Raw genomic sequence first — 18,787 nt, 5'->3', positions numbered from 1 at the left:
TTGGTAATAAATGATCAAGCTGCTTTCACACAGTTTGTACTGTGCAGTATCTATAAAGGGAAGGATGTTGAGGTTTATTTTTGCACAAGTGTGAACAAAATGTGGTAGTATATTAATGAAAAATAAATAAAATAAGAATGAAAAGCATAGAGGTCATAAAATAAAATAAATAATCATCATAATGTTATTTACAGATAATGAAAAGCACAAAGCAAATGAGCTGTCCAATACTTTGGAATAATTGATTGATAATAATCTAATAGTTTGTTTGTTAGCACCCTGGTGCCAAACTTCACATCAAGTATTTACAAAGTAGATGAAGATAAGCCAATAAAAAGAATTGGTAATAAATAAAAAACAAATAACGTCCAGAATACCAACCCCAGAGTAGGCTACCTCTGGTGACTGTCTCCCCACCCACATCGTCCCAGCACCCAATGAAAACAACATCCTCTATTTGATTTTACATCCCGGTAAGTCTAAAAAACTTAAATTTCACAACCAGAACAGCAGAAATGACGACTTACCGACTGGCAGATGTTGCAGTGAACTCACTCTTCAGATGGCCAGAAACCTAAATGTTCACTTCCTGCCTGACAGCTGCCTCAGTGAATGTAAAGCAACCACACTGACCACAGCCACGATTAGACGCGTTGAGTTGAGAGGTGAAGGAGCAGCGTCCCTCACAGTTCCTCTTACAGTTCCTCTGCGCTGCTGTCGCAATAAGAAGAAGGAAAACTGGTGACACCCACTGCTGGGGCATCTGCAAAATAAAAGTGGCAATAAATAGCTCAGATTACACCAGTTATCGTCATCAACAAGTGTGTTCACTCACATTGACCCATCAGGTTAGACATGGCCTGAGGTTCCACTCATATGTGCACCACTTCCGCATATGTGCACTGCAGTGGTGGTGTTGATGGTGAATATTAAAATGAGAAATAAACCACCTTTCATTTACCACTTTCCCCATAAGCTCATTTTCAAAGCGTGTGTGCATTGTGCTGCACATGCGTGTGTTCATATCAATATATCAGGTTTTGGTTTTCTCATCGTGTTGTTCCTTATCTTTGTCATCTTTAATCTTAATCAACGACATCCTGTCCAGAAAAATTTATTTCTAAAATAAAAACTTGATGTTACTTCACCATAAAGGCATAAAAAAACAATAAAACCAACACAAAAAAACATAATTTCAGTATTTTCCAAATGCATAAATGAATAAAAGTAGAAATGTATAAATGAACAGAAATCAAACTTTCCATTACTGATATGAATTTATTTTGCTCCTACTGTATTTAGGTATTTTTTGGTCTTTCATACAGATCTATGTTTTGTATTTAGGTAAAATAAATCAAATGCATCTTATCACATCTATTTAATACTTTATATTTTATCAAATCACTTTCAGTTCTCATCTAATAACTTCATATTGAACTGAGCCCTGTTTTGCAACACTATGAAATTACCTCACCGACCCAACAAATGACAAAAATAAAACTCATCCAGCAGGTCATCAAGTTTGTTTTTATAACAATTTATTACACAAGTACATTTTAACATTTAAACCATAGTGTGAAAATAAAGCACTTTTCTTTTTCTGTATTTCTGTCTCTCTGCTGATTTTCAGCAATAAACAGTCTCATAACGACCAGCACTGTTGCCGAGGCCTCCACAGGCTTCAGGCTGATGGTGAATGGAGGTTTGCTGCCTCCTGGTGCTTCAGCACAGTCACTCACTCAATTAATTCAGTGTCCGAGTCCAGAGAGGAAAGGGGGGGCAAGTTCAGCCTTTCCCCTTCCTCTGTTTGAATCCCTGCTTCGCTCCTCCACCTTTCTTCTTGAAGCCTGGTTTACCTTTCGGACCTTTAGATTTGAAGTGTTTGTCCTTATTATTATTACTCTTTCCAAATGTTTTGTTCCCTTCAAATTTCTTCCTCCCCCCAAATTTATTTTCTCTATCTCCTGGTTTCTTGAATGTTTTTCCTCCGGGCTTCATTTTCCTTCCAAACGTTTTCTCTCTGTCCTGTCCTGGTTTGTTCCAGCCTTTACCCGGTCTGTCTCTGTGCTGTCCTCCTGGACCGCTCCTCTTCGGCGATTTACCGTCCCTGTCCCTCCACTGTGGTTTACCAGGGGACATCTTCCTCTTGTTGGGAGGCCCGTGAGGCTTTTCTGAGCTCCGCCTCTTCTTGGCAGCAGGAAACATGTCTGAAAAGAAGAATAAAAGAAGTTTAAGTCAATAAATACACACACAACAAGAGCTGGGTGTTGGATGTTTTATGGTGTATTAGTTTTCCTCACCTTCGTCTGGCTCCTGTCCTACAGCCTGTCTGTAGTACTCCACCTCGTCGTCAGACTCGACGACAGCGGCGTCCCGGTCGTCTTGGGCGCCGGGATCCTCCACCTCGCTGTCCTCCTCTTCATCTTCAGCGCGTTTCCTCTTGATGCCCTCCAAACTCTTTTTCCTGTTAGCAGAGGAAATAAACCGTTTTTTTTTCTGCAACCAAGTGAAAACTAGACATGACAGGAGGCGTCAGGTATCTTAGGTCGGCTTACTTGTTCTCCTCTCGTTTCTCTTGTTTCACAGCGACGTTCTGCGCCTGCTTTTTCTTTCGACCCTCCTTCTCTTTCAGCTGGGCCTCCTTCCTGTTCAGGATCTCTTGTATTTCCTCCTCTGACTTGGTGACTGTGAAATGTAGCACACAACAAATTCCCCATGAAAGAGCAGTTTGTGGCAGGTGGAGTTAAAACCAAGCGAGCTCTAGATGTATCAGTAAGCGTTTACTTTTGAGAGATAAATCATGGAAATCATACTCAAGTTGTCATCATGTACATCTGAGCAGCAAGGTGACAGATAACTGGAGGTTAAACGACTCACTGAGCGAATGATAAAGGATGTTTCCTTCTCCCATGCCTTCCTGGATCTTGGTCAGCTGCAGAGTCAGACGAGGACCAATCTGAGGAGAACCAGATGCAAAAAACGTCAGCTTCCATCCATGATGATGAATCGTATTTTTAAAAAGACTGGACCCTTTGTCTGTTAATGCTCACCTCTGTCAAACGAACAGCGCTCTGTTGAGACGCCATGTTGCCTCTTCCGGAGTAGATCTGAGGCAGCTCTGTGATGTTGTGCTCTCCGTCTTGCTCCGCTTCACTTTCGGAGAGGTTCGCCCCCCTGAGAGCAGGTACAAGAAGAGGACAGAAGGGTTTCAGATACGACCTCCACAGGACGGGGACAACAATTACACCGTCACCGGAGCCTTACTTCATCAGCAGCTCACTGATGTCCTCTAACTTGCTCATGTTGGGGAACTTCTCCTGCATCAGCTTCTTGACTCCTTTGCTCATGCCGACAGGGACGACCTTCAGGGAGCTGCACGGTGGGGGGAGAACAACATCGTTGGGTCACTTTGACATCTTATCAATAACATCTCAGATCTCTGGTCACTGTGTGGAGGCTCGTCAGTGCGTTTACTTTGGACGTAGATCACTGAACAGTCACGCCATGATTTGTCATCATCTGAGCCATTAAAAGATCGTTTTCCCCTGATTTGACCTGAATATAACAACTACTTCCTCAATCTCGCAGCCAGTTTACCACTTTAATAGTTTTATTTTTCCTCTAAAACCTAACACCTGCAAACACTGAGAAAACAACGACCATATAAGTATTTGCTTATACATTCACAGATGAAGGTTTACTTACTAATGTCGAAACTCGATCTCCTCAGACTCTGGCTTGTAATTGAGCAGCACACACCTCTTGATGTTGTTGAGACTCACCTGAGGAAATAAAAATCCACACTTATCACCTGAATTCACACTCGACTATAAAAAAAAGGTTTCTGCATCGTTTGATCCTTAAAAAGTCAGAAAGCGTTTACTTTTGACACATCGTCAGGGGAAGTCAGAAGACTATACTTTCATCATGTCATCAAGGATTTAAACATCTGATCTCTCAAAACTACAATGATGCATGAACAGTGTAAAAACAAACGCAAACCTTCTGCACGTTAATGGAAGGAAACATGTTTTGGAACATGGTGGCCATGAGTTTTATGTGCATCCCATCAGAGCCAAAGTTATTGAGGATGAGTAGAGGGTGGTGCGTGAACTGCTGATCATGCATCCTGTGCTTCTTCAGAGATGAAACCACATCTTTGACGAGGGAGTACTGAGGAAAGAAAAAGTTACGAGTTACTTACAAAGGCAAAAAAGAAGGTGAACGTGAAAAACAACTGACAGTTTGGGCGCATCAGTGCGTTTACTTTGAAAAACATCACTGTACAGTCAGTTATGTTAAGTGTCATCATCTGAGCCCATCTGTCTATTGTGTTAATTGAGTGTTCACACACAGCATTTACCTTCAGCACTCTGAAATGAAGCGTGGGGCCTTTGGGAAGTCGAGCAAGTCTCTGAAAGAACAAGAAATGTTGTTAGAGGTACAAGTTTCTGCTGTTCTGCTAACCTTCCTCCTGGACATGTGCATTTGTTTTCAACTAAGCTTGCGAGAAATTAATCCATGGAGCGGTGAATAATGTTTTACATCATAAATGCATTATTTGAGTAGTTTTATCCGTCATAAACCAGAGATTACAGGTTGTTTTTCGGCCAAGAGACGCTGTGTGGAAGGCAGAGAGCCTCCATTCTCCCTCGTAACGTGTTACAAGTCATTTATTTAACCATCACAATTTCTCCAAAGCTGTTTAACGAAGGTAAAAATGTTGCATGGTTCCTCTTTAACAGATCCAACAACTGCTGATCTGTGCTGTGAAATTATCTCACCATGTTGACACTGGTGGGTGTTTTGCTGAAGATCATGAAGTGAGTCACTCCCAGTGGTCCCGCGATGGACACAAAGTCTTTGAGCACATTCTTCTTCCTGACCTGGACAAAAAAAAAGGCACAGACAGTTCAGACCTGAGGAAAAATGCGTCTATTTGCTCAAATGAAGCTCACAGATTAAATTTCTCCTTGAACTCGGCTGTGACAGCGGGGTGAATACCTTCAGGGCCTCTGCGGTGAACGGCTCCATCACCCTCCGCACGTCCAGGATGAGCTGCCCCACGTTTTTCCCGACCTGCCCCCGGTGGAAGACGAAGGAGTGGGGGACAGCTCCGTAGGTCTGCTCGGCCACATGGTTGGCTGTTGCTCGGGCCTTCTTCTGGTTCTTGGTCTAAAAAAAAAACAAAAAAACACCACAATTTACATACATATCAGAGAATGGTGATTGGACTTTCAGGTTGTCATAGTGACACTGGGCCAAAACCTGAGTGAGTTTAATTTATCCGATAAAAAGAACAACTTCTACACTCATTCGGTTAACTTCGTTAGTAAAAATACTTTATAAATAAAAATCCCAACCAGTTTACAAGCATTGTCACAAATTCACCATCAAATAAAGCGAAAAAACACGCTATTTTTTAACGAAAGCTACGTTTTCACGAGTAATAAACCTCTCGAGTGCTACAAGCTAATGCTAAGCTGTTAGCTTCGAATGTTACGTACCTTTGCTTTCCCCATGGTTCGAGGCGCGTGTAGAGAACGTTAACAGATGGAACACTGAACGTTACTACAGTGTTTAATTTACAACGCAACGTAAACTAAAGTCCATGGTGTCGATAATCGATAAACGTGTAACTGCAACGACACGCGCACACAGACTCGTCAACCCGCCTCACTTCTTTCTGCACATGGTTCAACCAGCGTGTCCCTCTCTAACGTGTCCGTGGTTATCACGTGTGTAGCAGAAGGTCGGTTCCTACTAGCTCACCGGATGTAGTACGTTGGTCTTTGGTGTTTTACGGTAGCAGTGCATTGAACGCATCACGGTTTGACACCACGGATTAATCCAGATGCAACCCCAGACACACTTGGATTAATCAGTTTGTCCAGTAAGGTAAAACAGGAAGGAGCTTGTTTAAGTTTAGGAAGTTGTGGAGCTGTGCATACAACCTATAGGGATTATGGCAATGGGCCAATTTGCCAAAATGTTGAACTATCCCTTTAAACGAAAAGGATGTAAATGGGAAAGAAATTTAATGTTTTAATAGCCTTTTGATTTCTTGAATAAGTAAGCAACTTAAATTATTGCCTTTTTTCATTAACACAACAAAAGAAGGGCTTTTCTCATTAAATTTGCTTTTATGGATAAAAAACATTTTCAATCTCTCCTAGAATAATTAGGAAAAACCAAAAACAATATTTTCCCAGAGTAAAATAGTAATCAATTATGAACCTGCTGAGGTCTGCCCATAATTTTTTAGTATGAGAAAATGTCAAGTGATAAACAACTTGCGGATGTGAGTTACAAAAAGAGCAATTTGTACGAATGTCCTGCATTGTGCACTTGTAATCAAAAGCCAGGATAGATGCACTAATATGCTGTATGTAATTTTGCTGTAATCACCATCACAAGACTAAATATAGACATATCGTAGCTGACAAATCACATGCTCATTACAAAACAAAAAATCATTTATAAAAAAACTTTATTGTCATGAACAGTATTGTAAGTTACAGTAAACAGCGTTTATACCATAACTAGAGACAGTAGCCATCCTCAAACTGGTGAAAAGTTCACTCAGACTTACCTGTTAAGAAAATCTGAAATGCAGCATAGGTAGACTGAGGAAGAACACACACACACACACTCACACATATGCAATTAACAACCCTGAATAATGCAACACTGACATCACTTCAGTAATTCAAAGCTAGTCATGATTCAAGTACAAAATAAACACACACACACTCACGCTCTCTCTCTCACACGCACACGCACACGCACACAAACATACACAAGTCAATGAAAATAATTCAACGAGCAGGCTCAACCAGCATTGGACAGTTACTTCCCGTAAAAGAAGTGGATGCGTGTCAGGAAGCACACCGACTGTGAACAGAGGCAGGTTGTAACTTTGCATTACAATGTCTGTAACACTGTAAAAAAAACCAAAAAAACCAAAAAAAACCTTTAACAACAAATGGTAAAAGTTGGATATTGTGTTGTTTGTCTGTTTTTTTTATATGAATGTGAGTTGTAAACTGTCTGCCATGCATCAACACCTACTACAGCCTGTGTATGCTGTGATAAATAAACCAGAGTTTCCTTCTTTCTTAAAAGCCCTATGGGGGGACAGCTGCTTACTGCTCAGCTCCTCCCACCTCCATGTTTGGGACTTAACAAACATCAACTACCCAGTAAACCTGTGACACCACAACAAACCTGTGGCTGTACATGAAATAGACTAGTTAGCATATGTGTGGAAGTGAGTGTACTACAGAAGAAATCAACGCCGACAGCTACAGTACTCTTCTCCGAGCGTGGTAAAAGCTATACTAATGTACGACCTCCATCCTAAACAGCTTGGAATAAAAACCCTGCCAGTGGAAAAAACAAAACAAATGTGTATACACAGTACATTTTGTGTTTCCTGTATGAATAAATACCATATGTTGTTGTCGTCAACATGAAATCTGTGTTTTCTTGAAGGCAACAACTGAGGAAATTAGTTTATAGCTGGCAGTCGGTATGACAGCTGCAGCCAGTGGTTGTTTTTTATTATTCTGCGATGATTTTTTTTTCATTATCACTCATGTTTCTAATTGGGAAAGATATTGATATTAACAATTCTAGGGCCCAAATGATAAATAGTTGCTTTTTTTCTTTTTCTTTTTCTGACCGACAGTCAAAAAATATCTAGATTATTATACACACACTGGAATGAAAAGAGAAAACAACGCACCCTCCCTCTGAGGCGCTACAACAAAGCAAATGTTCAGTATTTGCTTTTTATGAACAACTTCAATTGTAATCGATTAATCTCTCATCAATCGACTTAATTAAATTAAATTCTTTTTACTTTGATTAACCGGTCAAAGTAGTGCCCAGCTTTCATCATTATTTTAAAAAGGGCTTCACCTCTGAAATAATGCTTTATCTTTATACCCATGAGAATGACCAGGATGTTCAAGTGTCTGTCAGTAACAGAAGGCAACGTGGCTTTAGGTCCCGAGGTCCAGTTTTCTGTGAAACATCTCTACACTACGAGTTATAAGCAAACTGGAATGAACAAATGTCGTTAAACGTGACACAACCAGGTGGAGTAATACTATAAATAACGGTGGATATAGTGGCGTTTGTTTATAACATGGACCTATAACTTTGGTACGTTACGATTACTAACTCGCTGTGAGAGCTGAAGAGGAAAAAAAAAAAAAACTTTAAGGGGAAAGGTAATGCCATTTTTGACACTGTGTGATGCTCAACTGGCCCTGATATTTCCACACAAAGCTCATGTTCGTTCACATCCACCAGTTCCCTTATAATAAAAAAATCTGTCAGTCGTGCACATGCCCTCTATTCACTCAGATATGACAATAACTAGCGACAGTTTCCTGGTGTGTGTGTGTGCGGCAGCTGTTGACGGTCGGCTCCTCGTCCCTCTCGATGATCCTGTGGCCGAGTTCACTTCTCGATCAGGCCTCCGTCTTTTAATTTGAAGTAGAAGAACTTCTCCAAGGTGTTGGCACACTTGCAGTACTCGCTGTCCGGAGGGTTGTACTCGCGACAGTTGGTGATGATCCGCTGCAGGTCGGCGATAAAGAGCTTCTTGGTCACGTAGTATCTGTTCTTCAGTCTCTCTGTCATGGTCTTCAGGTCTAAAAAAAGGGATCAAAAAAAAAGAGAAAGTGTGAGAAAACAGGCGGATGAAGTTAAATAAAGAAAAAAAAAGGAAGATGACGCTCACTCACCGATGGGGAAGCGGATGATTTCGTAGTAATCTGGAGCCTCTGATTTCTTCACCGGCTCCATGAAGGGCCAGGCGTCAGGGTGAGTCTGTCCAGGAGATAAAGCCCTCGTTAACCTGCTGTGTTGTTACTTCTGTGTATGTGTGTGTGTGTGTGTGTGTGTGTGTGTGTGTGTCAACAGGTGACTCTTACCTTTATCTGGGCCAGGAGGTTCTTCAGCATGTTGTACAACACGTCAGGGTCCTTCACCTCTTTCCTACAGGACATGATGAAATACATGAGTAAAATGCTGACAACACTAGACATGAAGAGTAGAAACAAACAATAGTTAACAACAGATTAATACTAGACTTCACTCCTATAATGAAAAACATAACGTTTACTCGACTTATTGATTCAAGTTTTCAGATGAATCCCATTTGTTTCACTGCAGTAATTCAGCATGATGCCTTCACAACACATTGGTCATTCTGTCCTAACATTTTTTTTGTTATTGATAAGGAAGGAATCCCTCCCATTCTTGCATCATTACACTGGCTCCCTGTTCACATCAGGATACACTTTAAAATTATTTTGATTGTTTATTACAAATCCCTCCATGCTCCAACACTACATTCATCTGATCACCCTGGGTTTTAATAATTTTTATTTCTTTTTTTTAAAAATTGATGTTGGTTTGTATTGATGTTGGTCTATATGTGACATGTTGCCCGTGAAGCACTTTGGTGCAAATGCTCTTTGCTCTTAAGGTGCCATATAATTAAATTAAACTTAAGTCTTGAGGTCAGTAGGGGTGACATGAACTTTTTTAGACAATTGTTCCCATTGTGGCACTAATCCAAAATACAGCCAGGACACAAACATCTAAACACTCATTAAAAAGTAAATTTACCCTTTGTCCTTGCTGCTTGGTTTCCAGCCAGTCTCTCCTGAAAAAAAGAAAAAAGAAAAAAAGATTTGTACGTAATATGACAGAGAGTTTTTGAATTGCTTTTTCTTCATGGTAAACAAACCAAACACTCACTTATGCCTGGGATGCTCTCCACGGGGATCTGTCGTACTCCCTCTTTGAAGCAGGTGAGACCGGGGTAAACTTTTCTGATCTGGCTCTGCTTCCTCTCAATCAGCTTCTTAATGATCTGTCAGGAGACATTTTTATTTATTTATTTTTTCAAATGTATGTGACATTAAAACTATAAATCAGCGGCAGATGAAAGAAACAGTGTTTGCTGCGATTCGAGGCATCAAACAGCCTCCCCACCTCTTTCTGCCTTTTAATGATATGAGAGAGCTCGGTGTAGGGGATTCTGGGGTTCAGCTCGCACTCCATGAGGGTCGCTCCTTCGTAGTCTTTGATGTATCCCAGGTATCGACTCTTCGGCACTTTGATGTCTTTGGAAAAGCCCTGAGAGGAGGGAACAAACAAATCAACTGAAGACGGAGGAGAGGACGAGACGAGAGAGACTGGAGAGAATCGAGGTTTGCGGCTGCCGGTACCTGCTTCTTGAAGTAGCCGATGGCGTACTCGTCAGCATACGTGAGAAAATAGAGGATGTTGTGTTTGATGTGGTACTCCTTCAGGTGGTTCATCAGGTGGGTACCATAGCCCTTCAATCAGACCAGACAGAAGATTAGAATTAATCTGCCAAGTATGTGGAGACATACAAGGAATTTGACTCCGGTTTATGCAAACACACACATATAAAAAAGATATACAGAATGAAGACAGCAACAACTGAGCAATAACATAATACAACAGAGAGCACATACAAGTACAAACATAGATAAGTAAAGTGGCAGGTGGATTAAGGTGGTCAGTTGGTAGTGCAAATAAACAATGAGGTAGTAGTGCAATGAGATAAATAACAAATACTGGATAAATATATATGTTATTTACAGCAGGGTTGTATTGCAATATCTACAGTGGGCAGAATATGGCAGCGCTTGTTATGTTTAACAGGTAAGGGACACATGGTAACCCTTTAATTTACAGGCCGTTAATGCCTGGAAATTAAATTAATGTCTGGAAATAGCCTAGAAATAACGGTCAATTTCATAATGTCGAGAAATATAGCCAAGTAATAACGATTGATTGCGTAGAAATAGCCCAGAAATTACAGTCAATTGCAAAGGACTTGGTGGAGAAAAATTCTGGCCTTTCCCAAAAAATTAAAAGCATGGAAAACATGTGTAATATTTTGCCTTTATGAAAAACATGACATTACTATGAAATTGTGCCGTTATTTCTAGGCTATTTCTTGACATAACTAAGCAATTAATTGGTATTTCTTGGCAATTCCATGACATTATCATGTAATTAATGGCCTGTAAATTAAAGGGTTACTGGAAACTTCTGTTGGGTAGCTTTATTCTTTGTTTTTGCAACAACCACATGAGAAGCTGCTAAATGCCATTTAAATTCAATCTTATTCTATAGTCTATTTAAAGGGGAACTATGCAAGTCTGGTCACTTTTTTTCCACTCTTTTGCTAACCCTTCTGCAGCCCATGTGCATTTGTTTTCAACAAAGCCGGCGAGAAAGCAATCCATGGAGCGATGGATAACGATATACTATATATACACTATATACACTATAGTTCCTCTTTAAAGCGATGCATCTGAGTAAGAGCAAATGGTAACATACCTTGACTTGTTCGTTGGATGTGACGGCACAGAAGACGATCTCTGTGAAGCCCTGAGTGGGAAACATCCTAAAACAGATGCCTCCGATGACTCGGCCATCTTTGATGAGGGCTAAGGTCTTGTGCTTCCTGTAAAGTGAGACACGTCAGGGCGGTGCAGAGACATCCGGCGGTGTCCGACATGTGGTACGAGAGCACGAGAGACTTACGGGTCAAACACCAGGCGTGTGATGTACTCTTTGGGCATGCGAGGTAACTGATGGGAGAAGACGTTCTGCAGGCCGACCAGCCACATCAGGATCTTCTTGTTGGACTTCTGGGAAAGCGAGTTTCCGATGACGTGGAACTCGATGATGCCCCGCCGCTCCTCCAGCCTGGCAGTCTCGTCACGGGCGGCGTTGGGCGTCAGCAGATTAGTCTGGAGATGTAAAACGTCAACAACCGATCAGCGCTGCAGTCTACATTTCAGACTAAACAAGACACTGTATGCGTTGCGTTCACACTTACCTCCGGCCCGAGCATCGCAGCAGGGTCAGTGATTGTCATCATAACTTCATTGACCAGCTCCATAGGGATGTCGCCCATCACACGGATCCGCTTGGCGTCCTCGAGGGTCAACGCCTCCGGAAGTTTACGCTTTTCTCCTGAGCACATACGGAGATTTCTCAGGTCAAAGCCATGAAAAGACACAGTGAACTCTCTAATTTTCTGTAATATTTATGTAACTTCATGAGTAATTTCTGACTCCAACTATAGCTACTGAGAATCTGGTGGAAGGGAAATAAAAAAAACAAAAAAACAAGTCGAGCTGAGCCGTCAGACCTGTGATTGGCTCTGCACCTCCTGCGTCCATGCTGCCCAGAGAGGAGATGCTGCTCAGACCTTTAGACAGAGCAGGAGAACCAGACACTGCAGCAGGACTGATCACTGCAACAGAGAGAGACAACAGGACACAGGTAATTGATTATAGACTGTTAAAAAAACAAAAAAACAAAACCAGGGGCTGGGGGCAACAGCTAATTCCATACATTCATATAGCAACTGCAACATTAACACGTTTATATTACATGTAAATTACGTAAATGTAATGCATGTCTCATTACAACCAAAGTGAGAGTTTCCGTCTCTCTACTAAACTAATTTCTGCTCCTCTAGGGTCTGTTTTTATCCGTGCTGTAACGCTTGAATTCGACCTCTAGGTATCAAAGTCTATTCTCTTCACCACAAAACTAAATCATTTTTTTTGGTCCATGCTCAATGTTACAGCTTTCATTAAGAGATAATTCTGATTATTTGAGGTTGAGGTAGTCATACAGGCAGAGCTCAATGATTATGTGCATGAAACCAGCAGAAAAAAAATCATGTTTTAGATACTTTTAAAAGATGCCCACCAAAAATTTCCACTATCTGTTTAAATATGAACTTCTTTTAAGCTCTCTCCAAATGATTCACTAATACTCTACTACTACTCTTGTGTAGTAGCAATTATTAATGATGGTCTGCATGAAGTGAACATTTAAACTGATATTGGACCATTTATAAAAGTGTCTAAAACACATTTTTCCTCGAGCCCTGTGCACAGCAGCACATCACTCTGCTTGTGCACTGTGTTCCCTGCTGACAGCGCTCTGATCTGAATCTACTGCAGGTGACACGATGACTCTGCAACTTCTACCCGACACATTCGCCCACTTCAAATAATCTGAACTGTCTCTTAAATTCCTCAACATCTGGGATTTTGGTACCCCTTTGATATACAGGCCGTTAATTACATGATAATGTCAAGAAATAACAATTAATTGCATAGTAATGTTAAGAAATAGCCTTGAAATAACAGCCAATTCCATAGAAATGTCATGTTTTTCATAAAGACAAAAGATTACACATGCTGTGAATTTTTTGGGAAAGGCCAAAATATTTCTCCACCAAGTCCTTTTCAATTGATTGTTATTTCTGGGCTATTTCTATGCAGTCAATCATTATTTCTTGGCTATATTTTGCACACGGGCTGCAGAAGGATTAGCAAAAGAGTGAAAAAAAGTGACCGGACTTGCATAGTTCCTGTATTGATAGACTATAGAATAAGATTGATTTTAAATGGCATTTAACAGCTTCTCACTTTGTGGTTGTTGCAAAAACAAAGAACAAAGCTACCGAACAGAAGTTTCTGGTAACGCTTTAATTTACAGGCCATTAAATTACATGGTAATGTCATGGAATAGCCAAGAAATAACAATTAATTGCTTAGGCTTAGTTATGTCAAGAAATAGCCTAGAAATAACAGTCAATTTCATAGTAATGTCATGTTTTTCATAAAGACAAAAGATTACACATGCTGTGAATTTTTAGGGAAAGGCCAAAATATTTCTCCACCAAGTCCTTTTTTAATTGATTGTTATTTCTGGGCTATTTCTATGCAGTCAATCGTTATTTCTTGGCTATATTTTTCGACATTACTATGAAATTCACCGTTTCAAGGCTATTTGTAGACATTATGACACAATTAATTGTTATTTCTTGACATTATCATGTAATTAACGGTCTGAAAATTTAAGAGTTACCAGGATTTTTTGTCTTTTTTAGAACGATGACAGATTATTAGAGAGAACCAAAATCTGAATCACAAGATATATACACGACGATGTGGTTTTAGTTTGTTTGGTCTCTGTAAAACCCTCCGTACCTGTCTGATGTCCCAGCTGTGTGCCATCGGATGCAGGCATGGTGAAGTCGGCCTCCCAGATGGGTGAGTTCTCCCCGTAGATCTCCTCCTCCAACATGGACAGAAACCTGATGACACACACACACAGATATACCGACCATGAACAAGTCTCCAACAGACAGCATTTTCTTTCTTTGTCTTTTTTTTTTCCAAGAGTCTGCCCTTACTTGGGGAAGTGTGTGAGGATGAGTGTGCGTTTCTCCGGCAGCAGCTTATCCTTCTCCACTCTGAACTTCTCCAGGAGTTGGCGTCTGGTCACGGTGAAGATGGACTTGAGCAGACTGCGGCCGAACACCTGAGTGGTTTCGTAGCGCGGGAGGCTGTCGTTGCTCTGAGGAACGTGGCAGTAGCACAGCCACCTGGGGGTCAGGAGCAGAAACACTATTGAGCTATTGCACAAAACCGACAACAGCATCCATCCATCCATCCATCCATCCATCCAGCGCGGCACCTGCACGTCGTACAAGCCTGTTAACCAATGAGTCAACACACCTGGTGTAGTCGACTTTGTACGCTGTGCCATCGTCTTTCTGCGTGCGCTGCCGATACTGCGTAGGTGTCTCCAGCTTCCAGTAATTTAGGCACAACAGGAACATCTTCGACAGTTCAAACATGGTCTGCCTTTCCTTTGGTGCCAGGTGGCTGAACTTGTACTGAACGAAATTCAAAACCCCCTTAAAAAGAATGTAGAGAAAACACAAAAATAGAAAGGAAAAAAATAAGGGTTAGACAAATCTGAAATGTGATGATGCTGCACCACAGCAAAGTAGAAATAAGTAGAGTATCGTCATATTTCTCCTTCAGCATTCAAAGTGTTTTTTATTTGTCGTGTGCACCTGCTCAATGTTGGGCTTTTCAAAGGGCGGACTCCCGAGGGACCCCTCCACGACAGGCTGGCTCATCTGCAGGATGCATTTCCTCAGCAGCTGAAGGAAAAGATAACACATGATTAGTTGTCATGGTTTAAAATATAAAAAAACAAAACAAAGGATAGCAGGTGTGATTACAATGTTTATAATACTGATATGTGCCAGGTTTGCTCACCTTGAAGAGGTAAAAGTAGACCTGCTTGGTATCAGTGTCCTCCTCCTTGTGCACGGACATGAACAGGTTCTCCACGTCCACAACCATCCCCAGCAGCCGGTTAATCTCATCCTCGGACACATTCTCCAGGTGGGAGACATGATCAGCTGCAGAGACAGAGCCAGTACATTAAAAACATGACATGCATGACAATTAAAAGAGGAAAAAAATGTGAGATATTGGTATGAATTGAGGAGGAGGAGGAGGTTGTTGGTACCCAGAGCATGTCCACAGCTGCGGCACGGCTCACTGAGGCTGGCCGCTTGCTGCTGCAGGTCCATCCGAGTGGCTGAAGGTGGATTGGGATTTTTCCATCCATTGCACTTGCATGTATCACTAGCCTGGTGATAAAAAGAAATAATAAAAAATATGCTAAATGAATAAGCAACTTCATGAACCACCACCACCCAGCAGCTGCAACGTTTAGCACATCAATGAATGACTAAACCCGTTGAGCTAAGCTGATAACAGATGCATCCTTCCTCAGAGATTTAATGGGACTAGCCGGCTCTCTTTAGCTTAGCCACAAAGTTAACACTCAGTTAAGACTTTTATGTTCATGTTTTTCTTTGTGTTGTGTTAATAACATTTGCTTCCCGCACCCCACCCCAAGCCACACAGGTGCTGCTGCTAACAGAGCCCGGAAAGTGCTTTGTTGTGGGTCAACTTATTATGCTAAGCTAAAGCTAACTACCGCTGCTGCTGCTAACTACCTTGCATGCGGAGAAGACGCCAAGTTTCTCCAGCTTCTTCGCCCGGGGAAAAGCTCGGACTTGGGCTTTTTTCTGGCTGGCCCGCTGCTGCTGGCTCAGCCCCGGTCGGGCCGGGTCGCTGTTTCCCGGCCCGGAGCCCGTGGTCGCGGCTCCACTGGACCCGGCAGACCCCCCCGTGGACTGGGGTAGGAGAGGCCGGGGTTGCAAGGCCTGCGCCGCCGGATCGGACATATCCTCCTGCACGCTGCTGCTCGACGCTGCTCGGCGGCGCTGCTCGCTGCCTGGCTGCTGCCTCGTCCGCTAACGATGCAGCCGTAAAGATGCGTTCACGGGCTGTCGGGAAAATCTGACACCTGAGAAAAAACACACACACAACACACAACAACAACAGCGATGTAACCGGGGAGAAAATAAATGTCAAATGGAAATGGCTTTTTCAGATTTGTTTTTCCACCTCTAAAGCAGATTGTGTGAATTTAGCCTTCAAGAAAATTATTTGACTCGATACAGAGCTAAAACAAACGAAAAATGTATTGATTACCTACCTTAAAATTTACATCCTACTTAGAAAACGGCCTCGTTTCATCAACGTCCCCGAAAGCTCATCACAGATTTTACATTTTTATCTAAATGAACTATTTTTACTTTAATATATTTACTACAACAGCTACTGTTAGACCATATCTAAAGGTAATAATGGTTATGAGTGCATTGTGCGCTCTAGCGAGTAACGACACCCATGAAACGCATCACGGTTGTTGTTGTCATTGCAGCGTGTTTTATGTGTGAATGATTGAATTATGTTTGTACACAGTGTGCTGTTTTATTTCCCATAATCTCAAACATTACAGTATTTTGTGTGTTTATTTTAATACCAGTGGAGTGTGTGGAGTTGTAGTTCACTGTGTCCGCTGGAGCGCCCTCTAGTGATAAAAGTGAAAAACTGAAACATATTATATTGCAAAACTGGGGTTTTTATCATCTAATTTGAGGCGCTTTTAAAATTTCACATTAAAACTAGAGCTATCCTAAATTAACAGGAATGTTTCACGTTATAACAAAAAGGGTGTGGTGGTCACCTTTACAGACTAAACTAATTAATTTGACAGCTCTGTAATTAAAACTATTATATTACTAATGGAGTTTTTATTTATTATCTAAATATGTTGAGGGACTAAGTGTCAACATGTCTAACTTGTAACAGTGAAGTCATGATGATTCAGCACAGAAGAGTCTTTGTTACGTGACCCAACCTGCTACACTGGTGCTGTGGTTGCACCCCACAACAAAACAGATGCACTTGAAGGCAACACCTTGTTGTTTGTGGTTATAATTATGGGTAATGGAGTTTTTGGACAGATTGCAGAGGTTGGTATATCACTACAAATTAACAAAAACAGTTCTATATCAGAACTTGTTTCATATAAACTGGTTATATCTTAGGCTTTCCAGAGCTGGGATTGGAAAATAATGATTTTCTGAGTAGCATTATAGATTTTTTTTCTTCATTTACACATGTTAAAATATGTCAATTGAACAGATTTCCTGATGTCATACAGTAATATATTAAAATATGCATCAATATTTAACAACCAAATTGCTATTACATGTATTTTTAAGTATTAGAGAAATGAAATACAATTGTCCAGTTAACTGAATTTAGTTAGTGTTGTTGAAGAGAAAATGAAAGCAGTTAAGTTTTAAGTCTCATTTCAAAGGAAAATTGAACCTCTGATGGGAAAGAAAGAAACACAAAGAGGGGGATGGTCAGTCTCTGCCGCTTGGTTGGTCTGGTCAACATCTTAAAGGGACAAATCCCATGTCATTGTTAAAATTTAGATGAAATAATTAGAAGAGGCATACAAAAAAAAGATACCTTCCCCTTGTTTATTTGTAAAAATCACACTTTTGTCTTCCTTCTCTACCCGTGACCCCACTCTGCCCCGTTATACCCCGACTTCAGCATCGGCTGCTGGGCAGTTGTTGTTGTGCTAGTTGTTGTTGATGCCACAACAGGACGACAACACTGTTGAAAGCAATCCCTCCCTGATATGAAGAGTAAAAACAAAGAGAGAATAGAAACAGGGAAGGAAGAGGAGGAGGAGAATGAGGAGGTGGATAACATCTCAATTCACAAAGATGATGAGACAGAACCAGTGCATTTAATACCATAAATCTTCAGAAGAAAAAAAAATTAAGACATAAAAAAAAAAAAAAAAAAAAAAAAAAAATCCACAAAATAATTAAGGTTGACAGAAAATCATGTCGAGATCGGGAAGATATCGTTTTGACAAGAACTACTGATTGATTATAAACTTCTGAAAAGTCTTGATACAAATACAGCAAAATGTTTTCAATACACTGTTTGTTGTGATTTTGGTCGAGAAAACAAATCCTGCTTCATGTATTTGCCTTTTTTTTTTTTTTTTTTTACACTGATTATTCAAAAACATTACATTAATGCTAAAATTACTTATGGGTGACAGTGTTAATAAAGTACTATTGACTGTATAATGGTTGATAACATAGTCGGATGATTGTAAAACCTTTTTGAGTGCAGGCTTTAAAATCATACTTGAACAGCCAAAACAGGTTGAAGTTATAATAATAATAATAATAATAATAATAATAGAGATAACAATAACAATGTAATAACTCAATCTACACAGCTCTATCAAGGAGGAAACATCTGTCCATTCCTGTTCTCCTGTCACGGACCTTCTCTCTTCATCTTTCCCAGGAAGCCGACCAGGAACAAGACGGAGAAGCGAAGGACTGACTGCTGCTGCATGCACCTGGATTTGAGTTTTAACAGTGTCATCATGAGAGACCATGTTGGAAATACTTTAGAAATGTACGGTGCATGGGCAGGGG

General features: G+C 40.9%; 2 protein-coding genes across 2 annotated transcripts; both read right to left on the bottom strand.

The window, feature by feature from the left end:
- Window positions 1-1,521: 1,521 nt before the first annotated feature.
- On the bottom strand, window positions 1,522-5,723 carry ppan (peter pan homolog). The gene is made up of 12 exons (XM_085783718.1): window positions 5,508-5,723; window positions 5,005-5,175; window positions 4,785-4,886; window positions 4,364-4,414; window positions 4,003-4,173; window positions 3,706-3,782; window positions 3,265-3,372; window positions 3,051-3,174; window positions 2,878-2,956; window positions 2,556-2,685; window positions 2,301-2,464; window positions 1,522-2,207 (listed from the first exon to the last, which is right to left on the bottom strand). Exons 1-12 carry the CDS (start codon window positions 5,520-5,522, stop codon window positions 1,786-1,788), a joined length of 1,614 nt encoding a protein of 537 aa, XP_085639844.1. The 5' UTR covers window positions 5,523-5,723; the 3' UTR covers window positions 1,522-1,785.
- A 759-nt stretch (window positions 5,724-6,482) lies between these two features.
- kat2a (K(lysine) acetyltransferase 2A) lies at window positions 6,483-16,148 on the bottom strand. Its single transcript, XM_085783717.1, has 18 exons — window positions 15,914-16,148; window positions 15,418-15,541; window positions 15,162-15,307; window positions 14,954-15,043; window positions 14,610-14,791; window positions 14,285-14,476; window positions 14,079-14,185; window positions 12,218-12,322; window positions 11,903-12,039; window positions 11,605-11,813; window positions 11,398-11,524; window positions 10,251-10,361; window positions 10,015-10,158; window positions 9,778-9,892; window positions 9,646-9,682; window positions 8,946-9,009; window positions 8,757-8,841; window positions 6,483-8,663 (listed from the first exon to the last, which is right to left on the bottom strand). The coding sequence occupies exons 1-18, from the start codon at window positions 16,142-16,144 to the stop codon at window positions 8,470-8,472; spliced, it is 2,400 nt and encodes a 799-aa protein (XP_085639843.1). The 5' UTR covers window positions 16,145-16,148; the 3' UTR covers window positions 6,483-8,469.
- Between the last annotated feature and the right edge of the window lie 2,639 nt (window positions 16,149-18,787).

This window comes from Trachurus japonicus, chromosome 8 (assembly GCF_045865225.1).
Source record: "Trachurus japonicus isolate A0001 chromosome 8, Traja_1.0".
NCBI lineage: Eukaryota > Metazoa > Chordata > Actinopteri > Carangiformes > Carangidae > Trachurus > Trachurus japonicus.
This window is presented reverse-complemented; position numbering and strand designations above follow the sequence as displayed.

Bases quoted from the DNA above. Each gene is read 5' to 3' on its own strand.
- kat2a (XM_085783717.1), bottom strand. From the start codon at position 16,144: ATGTCCGATCCGGCGGCGCAGGCCTTGCAACCCCGGCCTCTCCTACCC. The intron at 11,814-11,902 runs GTAAGTGTGAAC...TTACATCTCCAG, and splicing joins CTGCGATGCTCGGGCCGGAG to ACTAATCTGCTGACGCCCAA. The intron at 9,683-9,777 runs GTGAGTGTTTGG...TCTTTTTTTCAG, and splicing joins GGAGAGCATCCCAGGCATAA to GAGAGACTGGCTGGAAACCA.
- ppan (XM_085783718.1), bottom strand. The intron at 2,686-2,877 runs GTGAGTCGTTTA...TACATTTCACAG, and splicing joins CATCCTTTATCATTCGCTCA to TCACCAAGTCAGAGGAGGAA. The intron at 2,465-2,555 runs GTAAGCCGACCT...CTCTGCTAACAG, and splicing joins GAGAAACGAGAGGAGAACAA to GAAAAAGAGTTTGGAGGGCA.